The sequence below is a fragment of the Triticum urartu genome, chromosome 7 (genome assembly GCF_003073215.2).
Source record: "Triticum urartu cultivar G1812 chromosome 7, Tu2.1, whole genome shotgun sequence".
Lineage (NCBI taxonomy): Eukaryota > Viridiplantae > Streptophyta > Magnoliopsida > Poales > Poaceae > Triticum > Triticum urartu.
The window spans coordinates 318,024,016-318,034,277 of record NC_053028.1 but is presented as its reverse complement, the minus strand read 5'-3'; the positions used below and the strand labels follow the sequence as shown (position 1 = coordinate 318,034,277).

Here is a 10,262-nt window from a genome sequence, read left to right as displayed (position 1 = left end):
GCTTCTCCGCCTTCAGGTCAGCCTTCATCTTCTCCAGCAACAGCTCTGCCCGGTGGTCGGTGAGCTTCTCGTGGGCCCATCCTTCCAGAGGCGTTAGCAGCGCGGTCGGTAGCTCCAGCCGGGCGTGGGTGCGCTTGGCGTCCATGAAGATCCACTTGTTTTCGAAGACCTCCACCTTCTTCCCGGCCGGAGAAATCGCGTTGCTGCCGTTGGCCGCAATGAAGTTGGCACACCCCAAGCACTGGCCGCCGCTTATCCGGAGGTGGAAGAAATGGCGGGACAGCGCGACGGAGGGCATCACCTCCACGAATGCCTCATAGAAGAAGGCGAAGATCGACAGGAGGAGGATGGAGTTGGGATGAAGATGGAGGGCGTGGGAGCCCGTAATGGCGGAGGATGGCGTAGAAAAAACTAGAGAAAGGGGGAACCAACCCAGCAAGGACGATGTGCAGGAAGAAGGGGTAGAAGGTGTCACCCAAGGTTTCCGGCTTGGCAGAGCCGACTCGGAGCGCCATCTCTCCCCCCCTCATTGGCGTCGCCCGCCGTTAGCAGGAGCAGGCGGCGAGGTGCTTCTCTTCTGCGATGGTGGACGCGCTCAGGGCCGGCTCGAACCAAGAAGCCGGGCGCGAAGCTGAAGCCGAAGGTTTCTCCTTGTCAGTGGCCATCGACGGCAAGTTCATGGAAAGGATTCAGCGGATCTGGAGGCGCTTGGAGCAGAGGAAGAAAGGGATCTGGAGCAAGACGAAGGAAAGGCAATGAAGGCTCCGCACCAAGCACCAGCCTTTTGTCAGCCTGAAACAGTTGCCGAGGCCGCGCGCGGGAGCGGAGATGCCCACGTACCATCAATCGCCGCGCGTCAACCAAGGCCGCAGGCGGTTAGGGCCCGCGGCGCTCCGCACTTGTCCCTTGGCTTCACCTCGAAGCCAAATTCGAGCGTGCCTTGGGCCCGGGGGCTACTGTCGGCGTTCTGGAAATGGGGGTACCCAGACTTGCCTACCTGCGGCCCACGTCGTGGCTCATCAGCGGCCTACTACGGCCCAGCTTCAGCATCAACAACCCAAGACCCTCGTGAGGGGCCAAGCCTCGCGAGGCGGACAACACCAAGACCTCCACGAGGGACGGCCTCCTCAGGCTGGCTCCCGAGGAGCGGAGATTTCTATGCAAGCTTCACCTCGTGAGGTTCGGATGACATGAGCCGTGACGACCAAAGCCAGGCAGGCACTAGCGGGCGCAATGTAGAATGCCAGACCAGGAAGATTATTGCTACTGAAATTTGTTTTCTTTGTATAGCATCCAATGCCAACAAAAACCGAAGAAGAAAAACAAAACAAAAAACAGATTACTTTTGCTTTTACGACAACCACTGCTACTCCCTCCGTTCCATATTAGTCGTCGCTCAAACGGATGTATCTAGCACTGAAATACATCTAGATACAATCCGACTAATATGAAACGGAGGGAGTAGTTTTCTGCATGCAAATTGTCGTGATGAAATCACATTCACATTCATGGAGATCTAGGCTAAAATAACAAAACCGATAATCCAAAAAGACTAGGTTTGGAGTGTTGATTTTGTTATTTTTCACAGATGAAATCACATTCATGGAGATCTAGGCTAAAATAACAAAACCGATAATCCAAAAAGACTAGTTTTGGAGTGTTGATTTTGTTATTTTTGCCCAGATGTCCACGAATGTTATTTCATCACCAAAATTTGGACACAAGAAGATAATTCAGCATAGTTTGTCGTCAAGAAAATCAGAAATTTTGGACTATTTTACTACTTTTTATTTTACTGTTCACAAGAGTTTTGAGCTGAGTGTAGATACTCCATGTCCGGTCCAAATGGCAACTTGCTCTTAATTCAAACCGTCAGTCTTCCACCAAAAAATTTACGAAATGCAACAGTCATAGCTTGACCAGTGCATTTTGGGTATAAATCAGAGAATAATACTGCTTGACCTCCACAAATTACGCCAACGAGGGGAACACTGAACAGCATATCATGCAAACAAGTAGCAGGTATCAAAGCCATCCGGTGGTCTCTATTTCCAGCCCCAAAACAAAATTTAGAACAAGTTCCCAATGATAACATTCACTAGCTGCAGAATGAAACAAAATATCTTATCACTTCTTTTCTTCCTTCTCTGCCTCGGCAGCCTTCTTCGTGCGGGCACCGAGCTGGCGCTGGTTCATCCTCTCAACACGGAGCTTGCCGTAGGCCTTGAACGCCTTCATCTCCTCAGTGACCTTCATGAGCTCAACCGAGCGCTTCTCACCACGAGTAATAGGCAAGTAGTCACCCTGGACCTGGGTGGCTGTGGCAAGTTCCTCAGGGGTAGAATCACCAGCCTAAGACAAGAGCATAATGGTCATGAACAGAAGAATACATAAGAAAATATAAAATGGTGTACACAAACAATAAACTCCAGTCATACCTTAACCTTGCGAGCACACCTTGGGAAGATAACCAGCTTGGCCTTGTAAGTCTTGAGTCGCTGAATGTTTGACTGCATACCCTCAAGTGACCGGTTTTTACGTCGGTGGTCCACAGAAATGCCAATAGTAGGAGCTAGCTTCTTCGGGATGCCCGCTGACTGCAAATTACAGCATAAATTAACATTAGCAGAAAGATACAGTACGATACATAATACTCCCTCTGTCCCAAAATTCTTGTCTTAGATTTGTCTAAATACGGATGTTTCAAGCCACGTTTTAGTATTAAATACATCCGTATCTAGACGAATCTAAGACAAGAATTTTGGGACGGAGGGAGTACATGAGAAATGACAGCAGCATCTGGACAGAATAATCGGATTGCAAGGAGGATACACTAAAGGCACGGCAAGCTAGCATATGAGTCTGCATGCCAAACATCAGTTCATCACTTATAGAAAGGGAAGAACAATAAACTATTGCTAATATGAGTACTTACTAATAACAAAAAACAAATGCCGAATATAAGGACAATTTACCAGAAACACGCATGACAGCAACTGATGCAGAAACAAAACCACACATATTTACTGAACAAGGGGTATATTGATTTTCTCCCGCATTTAATAAAAAAAGGCAAACCAGAGAAAGTGACATGATTTAAAGGATTTTTACGGTATAGAAGAAACAAGTCACCTTCAGCTCCTCAAGGGTAAAGCCTCTCCCAGCCCTTGCCTTCATGTTGTACTTCCGAGTCTGGCATTGCACAATGGGACGAAGAGGACCAGATGTAGGGCGAGGGAAGATCTTCACAGCCTTCTTTTGACGAGCTGAACAAATACAAATTGTACGTTGGTTATTCAAAATTAGTCAGGCAGCAAAAACACAAGCCCCCCAAAAGTTGGTAGCTGGCTAGTGTTGCTGAGCAGCATCACAGGCATATCATCACATGTTAAAGATCAAGTGTGTGCATATTAAGACATGCTGAGTCATACCACTCCATGCATGGAGTCAGGTACACCAAAATTCTAAAGAAATCAATACAGAAATGGTATTGAACAGATATATCTAACAGTTGTGTTGGGTTTGTGTACAAAAGTTCAGGGTAGGTTTGCTGGAAACAATTGATTGAGCTGGCGAGGAATACTGCCGGGAGATAATTGAGGTGCCTAAATAAGCAAGAATACTTTCAACAGAACACTCAGCACAGGTATAACTTCCAAGGACAACATTCATTTCTATTAGATTACTAGCAAATATGCACTGTTAAACGTGTATACAAATGGTGGTGATGAAGGACAGAGAGCCAATGTGATCACGCAATATGGGATAAAATCAACCACATATAGCTGTCTATCACTCTAGCAGGGGTAATAAATTAACTAACCAGAATTTAAGCACTTAATTATCACTGCAATAACCGTCGCGTGATGCATGACATGTACAGTTACAAGTGTGTGACTGATAAACACGCAACAATGTAAGAGCAGGGTTGCTCACCAATGCGGCGCCTCTGCTTGCGGGCAGGCTGGTTGAACCAGGTCTTGACATAGTTCTGCCAATGCTTCTTGAAGTGGCCGTTAGGGATAACATTGTTGTGCTTCACCATTTCGACCCCTTCTTCTTACCTGCACACGATCCACCACACCAACGTAAACACGCGAGCTAAACGATCCCAACAAGTTGTCACCTCTCCAAACTACTGAGAAATACGGCATGAGTGCGCATGCTAACAAGCAAGATCATGAACGCGTGGCGGATCATAAACTAACACTACGCATCCGTGAGGAAATCAGGAACCTACTGCTACCGCGCGAAGAACCAGAGCGACATGGAATCCGGGCAAGATCTATTCACCGGGATACAGGAGATGACTTCCACGGGACGGGGAAGGTGAGATGAGGCGAGCGACAGAGCGAACGGAACGAACCTGCACTGCGGCGGAGGGGAGGACGAAGAGGATGCGGCGGGAGGGGAGCGGGGGTTTAGGCTAGGGTTGGGTGTTTATAAGCGATCCCTAGCTTGGACGGCCGAGATCTTTTGATCATCCGAGCTGTTGCGCCAAGTGGGCCGAGGGATACAGCCCAGTGAGAGAGCCTACGGAATTTGTTGTGCTCGTGTGCCACCGGAGGCCTCCTTTCATCCTTTATTCCACCGAAATCAATAGTTGAGGAGTAACCCCGCAAAGATCAGTCGGGGGTACTCCATGCTTGACAAGCGTTGCGTTCTGGACGTTCGGTAGACTTTTCCGGATTGCTCCGCGCGTGACACTTGTCGTGTGGAGGAGCTTTCCCGTGTTTTCTGGTTTTCGATTTTCGTTTTCTAGTTTTCTCTGTTTTCACGTTAGTCCTTAAACATTTAAGGTTTCTATTATAATTTTGATATGTTTCTCTCTTGTGGTGCCATCCCCAACGCCGACGTCTAGCCTTTTTGCTCTATTTCCTTTTTTGTCCGGCGTCGCTGTCCTCGCCCCCGTCGTCGTCCCCGCCGCTAGCCGCCGGCGCCGCGCCTCCACTGTCATCCACCCGAGGACCGCGGCTGCGACGTTCTCCTCGACCAAGCGGAGCTCTTCCTCCTCCATCCGAGCCATCAGCGCCGCCCGCGACAACGCCGACTCCTACTGTGACGAGGCCGCCATGTACCATGCCTAGGCTATCTCCCTCCGCGCCCAGGCTGACTCTCTTCGCGCCACCACCCACGACGACGAGGTCCTCAGTGTCATCGATTTGATGATCCAGTCCCTTGGCAGCAACCCGATACATACGTCTACCGATCTAATTATGCTATCGCCTGGCTATGGCGGCCCTTGTTTGCCGACGGTAATTGTGTTCTCCGTTGATTCCCTAGTTCTTGTTTGTTTTCCTTTATTTTTTCCATTATATTTCCGGGCAATGGAGATTTATGGGGTGATTATGGGTGAAAGCTTCCAACGCTATCAAATGTCAACTTTCAACTCGGTTCTGCAATCAATTCTTAGTAATCATTGTGTTCTTTGCATGTATGGCTTGCCCTTTTTGCTGTATGCCAAGTGGCCTTTGTTCCTCTTTTGACTCTTCTACAGATGTGTTCACCATGGTGCTGGATAGGCCATGTTCGAGGCGTGCTGTAAGATTAACATTTTTTATTTGTTCATGCTTTGGTGTTAAAAATTGAGGTGGCGCACATGGTTATTTCTTTTAGTGTTGGTGGTGGTGTTTTCAATGGAAGGTATTTTATGTCTTGTCTTATTTGAATATGATGGTTGTTTTGATTCTTTTTGCGGTATGTTCCGTGTAGTGTTAGAGCTCATCTTGCTCAGCACACTGAGCAATAAAGGGCTTTAGCCATTCGGAGGGGTGACAAAAATACCGAGTTTGCTCTTCACACCAGTGAGGGCGAATTATATGAGAATTATATGATGTTTTGTTTAGTCATGGTCGGATGAGAAGCAAATTCCATGGTCCTTCCTGGGAGGGACTGGTGACTGATTATGGTCTCGGTCATCATGACATAATGACTGTTAGGCTCGAGCACTGTGGAACGTTGATTGGTGTTTATTTTTATCGAGGTGGAGATATGTTGTTCCCTCTATCCTTTGTTGGTAAGGTTTATTTTTAAGGAAATTTTTACCTTGTTTCTCCTGACATGTTTTGCCGTTCCCTTGAACCTATTAAATTTATTTTTTAGCACTCGAGGGTCTGAGTGAATATGAGAGGGAACATGCTGGCACTTGTTTTTATACTTGTGATGTCAATCTGAATTATTAGCAGTTGTATTTTCACGACAACTCTTTGATGACAACTATATACTCTTTTCCTCTCGTTCATAGGATTACTTCCATGAATGTTAATGGTCATCATATGGTCAGATTTTTTCCTGTGTTTTTTATTTTCTATTTATTTATTATTTATTATTTGCTCTTTTATAGCCTTTTAGTTTTGTTAATTCTAATAATTTAGTGTTTTTGTTAGGTTATTCCGAGCATGGTTGTGAGGAGTTTGAAGAAATTGGTGCCAGTTTCTAGGTCTGGCTTTTTAACTCTTGAAGTTACTTTGGATTATCGCGATGATGATATATATGTGAGCACTCCTTGTTCGTACTTCATTGGCTTGGGTGGTAGAATGGTGTTCAAGAAGGAAGGTTTCAGTGATTTTCTTCAAGCATCGTCTATGGAAGTAAATAGCTTGGTGCCTATAACCTAGAAAGAGTGTGATTGGAATCTTGTTGTTATCTTCAGCCTTCTGCCACGGTGATGTTACTTATAGACTGTGAAGTGGAACAGTTATGTAGCTTATAGTGGTATCCAGACGTTATTTAAAATATATGGTAGAATATAGTGTTATTTAGATATATAAAACTAATATGAACCCAATTATTCATCGTTGTTCTACGCACGTAGAAGAGGCACGACTATGCATTTGTGTTTTAAATGTTTTTTGGGACAGATATCAATCTACGAGAGGCATGGTTATACATAAATCAGAGGCATGTGTGTGCCTTTGTGTTGTCCATGTTTCCCCCGACATGGACACTCGGAGAGACACGGTCGTGCAGCTAGTAGAGATACGATTATGCATAAATTAGTGGCACAGTCGTGTTTGTTTGTTTCAAATGTTTCCATTGATACGTATACTCGAAGAAGCAGGGTCATGAAGATACTAGAAGCACGGTTATTCATAAAGTAGAGGTACAGACGTGCTTTTGTGTTCGAAATGTATACAGTGGCATGTACACTCAGAGAGGCATCACTGTTAAGGTACTAGAGGCACGACCATGCATTTTGTGTTTGAAATGTATAAGCACATGGAGCACACCCACGCCCATGCCCCTGTGTTTTAAATGTTTTCTGGTTACACATTCACTTAGCGAGGCATAGCCTTAAAGCTATGGGAGGCAGCTTCCATATGGAGATAGGCACATACATTGCCTTTGTCTTTCAAATGTCTCCAAAGGACATGTATTACTAGGGAGGCACGGCCTTGACTTCAGGAGAGGCATGATTCCATATTGAGAAAAGGCACGGTTGTTCATCTATGTTTGTAGTGTTTCTAATCACACGTTCGCATGGCGAGAGGCACGGAAATGTCGTTATGAGATACATGGTTTTATCGGAAGTAGAGGCACGATCATGCGTCTATGTTCCAAAAAAATTTACGCTAAGATGTTTACTGAGAGAGGCACGATCGTGAAGCTACTCGAGGCACGGTTGTATATGCAACAAAGTCATGGGCGTGCCTCTTTGTTCCAAATGTTTGTGCTGACATGGTTAGCCAGTGAGGCATGATCGTCAAGTTAGCCATGACACTGTATTATATTAAGTAGAGACACATTTACTCATAGAGGCATGTTCGTGGACCTAGTCTAGGCATTGTTGTACATGCAGGAGAGTGACGGTTGTGCGTCTTTGTTCTAAATATTTTACCGTTAACATGTTTATTGAGAGAGGCACAGGCGTGAAGCTAGTCGAGGCACATGGTTGGACATGCAACAGAGTCACGATCATGTGTTTATGTTTCAAGTATTTTACACTAACATGTTTACTCAAAGAGGCACTGTTGTGAAGTTATTGGAGTCACGCTGCTATATTAAGAAGTGTCATGGCCGTGCCTTTGCATTTCAAATGTTGCTACTGTGTTTGAAATTTTTTGTAGTTACACATTCACTTAGAGAAGCACAACTTTACAGCTACGAGAGGCGCGCTTGCATATGAAAAAGATGCACGGTTGTGTCTTTATCATTCAAAATTTATTCAAGTGCCATATATTTGTCGGGAGGTATGGTTGTAACTCTAGGAGAGGCATGGCTCTATATGGAACAGAGGTCATGCATTTGTGTTTCGAATATTTCCACTCACATGTTCACTCAGCAAGATGCACGGTCATGACTCTAGAGGAGTCATGTTACATCATGGAGCAAACATGTATTTCAACAAAGACTGTGATATTCTTGAGATGACAGAGCTCACAATTCAAACATGGACCCTATTTGGGGATTATTTAGGATAGGATTTTTTTAGAAAGAGATTGAAGAATTCCAAGAACAGGCGTGATTATAGTTTTTGGACCAAAAATGTATGCCCACTTGGTTGAATTTTGATTCAGAATTGAAGAAAACTTACAAGAGAAAAAACAGACTTGTGCTTATGGTAGCTGAAGCATTAATTTCACCCAAAAGATCATTCCCAGAGTTCAAATAGCCAGTCGGTCCATAACAGCTACATGAGTACCATTTCAACTACCAAACTAGTAGCAATAGGCAATGTGCTGGAAGATGATCGACACGGGATCATCATTGTACAACTAGAAGACCATTGCAACTACCGGGCAAAAAGGTATGTAGCGATCTGACCTCAAACGGTCAAATCTCTGTGTATAAGTGTCATCCCTGGATCGATAATGCTCACACATAGTACTCGAGGATTTATAACATAGTTCAATCACACACTTGTTACATCGAATCTCCCAAAAGAGAACTTATTACAATAATATGGCTGAAGGCCATCTAATTAAGATAACAGCGGAAGCTTCAAAGGTAAATGAGTCCGTCAACTCCAACAACATAGCTGAGTGCACGACAACGACCTAGCGCACCTTACTCTTCGTATGAAAACTCTGCAACATAATACGTTGCAGCCTGTGTAGGTAAGCACATGGAATATGCTGGCAATATAACACTATAGAGCAATGAACAAGTAACAGCTATAACTATATGCATATATGGTTGGTGGAGGCTCTATGGTTATCATTTGCATAAAGCTAGTTTTTCCCTACAACAAAGGAATAGATTTTATTTAACTACAAAGTTTGTTGAAAACATTGAGAATGGTAACCCCATCTCAATTCCAAATTAATAATCATTAACCCAACAAGTGAAATTAAGTAAAGTGATGAGATCAACATAGTAATTCAAGCACCAGATACTCAAGATGTCCATAACCGGGGACACGACTAACCATGATTAGTTTATACACTTTGCAGAGGTTTGCGCACTTTTCCCCACAAGACTCGATCTCCTCCGTTGAATTTCTCGCACTGCATGATGTTTGAGAAATGGATGACCGAGACACAGTCTTTCCGAAGAGGTCCCCTGAACTGATAGATGGGCGCGTACACCTACAATCCCCTACATCTGCTAGCCCATCATGGAAAGGATTCCCACAACTTATTCAACTATGCCAGAGCCCATAATGGCTTGTGGCCGCACACGGAAGTTTCCAACATGAAATAACATAATGATCCCTTTGAGCCTGGGTGGCGAACCATAGGAAAAATCACACGGATACCCCGGGATTCTCCTTTGGACAACACTGGATTTCCCCATGTGCCCACAAACCAATCCACCCAGATGTGTGTTAAAGTTGTTGGGGATCGTAGCAGAAATTAAAAAATTTCTACGCATCACCAAGATCAATCTATGGAGTATTCTAGCAACGGGGGGAATAGGAGTGCATCTACATACCCTTGTAGATCGCGAGCGGAAGCGTTCAAGTGAACGGGGATGATGGAGTCATACTCGCCGTGATCCAAATCACCGATGACCAAGTGCCGAATGGACAGCACCTCCGCGTTCAACACACGTACGGTTGGGAAGACGTCTCCTCCTTCTTGATCCAGCAAGGGGGAAGGAGAGGTTGGTGAAGATCCAGCAGCACGACGGCGTGGTGGTGGATGCAGCAGGATCCCGGCAGGGCTTCGCCAAGCACAAGCGGTGAGGAGAGGTGTTACGGACGGAGAGGGAGGCGCCAAGAGCAAGGTGCGGCTGCCCTCCCTCCCTTCCACTATATATAGGGGCTAGGGGGGTGCATGCCCCCTTGGAGATCCCATCTAAAAGGGGGGGCAGCCCCTGGG

General features: G+C 45.4%; 1 protein-coding gene across 2 annotated transcripts; it reads right to left on the bottom strand.

Moving 5' to 3' along the window:
* Window positions 1–2,023: 2,023 nt before the first annotated feature.
* On the bottom strand, window positions 2,024–4,539 carry LOC125522795 (60S ribosomal protein L13-1-like). 2 transcript variants are annotated; one of them, XM_048687826.1, is made up of 5 exons: window positions 4,367–4,539; window positions 3,937–4,064; window positions 3,133–3,266; window positions 2,439–2,597; window positions 2,024–2,352 (listed from the first exon to the last, which is right to left on the bottom strand). In XM_048687826.1, the coding sequence occupies exons 2-5, from the start codon at window positions 4,043–4,045 to the stop codon at window positions 2,128–2,130; spliced, it is 627 nt and encodes a 208-aa protein (XP_048543783.1). In that variant the 5' UTR covers window positions 4,046–4,064; window positions 4,367–4,539; the 3' UTR covers window positions 2,024–2,127. The 2 variants fall into 2 exon arrangements, with proteins under 2 accessions (XP_048543783.1, XP_048543784.1); XM_048687827.1 differs by having other exon boundaries at window positions 3,937–4,059; window positions 4,365–4,511.
* Between the last annotated feature and the right edge of the window lie 5,723 nt (window positions 4,540–10,262).

Excerpts from the sequence above, each read along its gene's own strand:
- LOC125522795 (XM_048687826.1), bottom strand. The coding sequence starts at position 4,045 with ATGGTGAAGCACAACAATGTTATCCCTAACGGCCACTTCAAGAAGCAT. Across the intron at positions 3,267-3,936 it reads CAAGCAGAGGCGCCGCATTG|CTCGTCAAAAGAAGGCTGTG; the intron begins GTGAGCAACCCT and ends GTATTTGTTCAG. Across the intron at positions 2,598-3,132 it reads TTACCCTTGAGGAGCTGAAG|TCAGCGGGCATCCCGAAGAA; the intron begins GTGACTTGTTTC and ends TGTAATTTGCAG.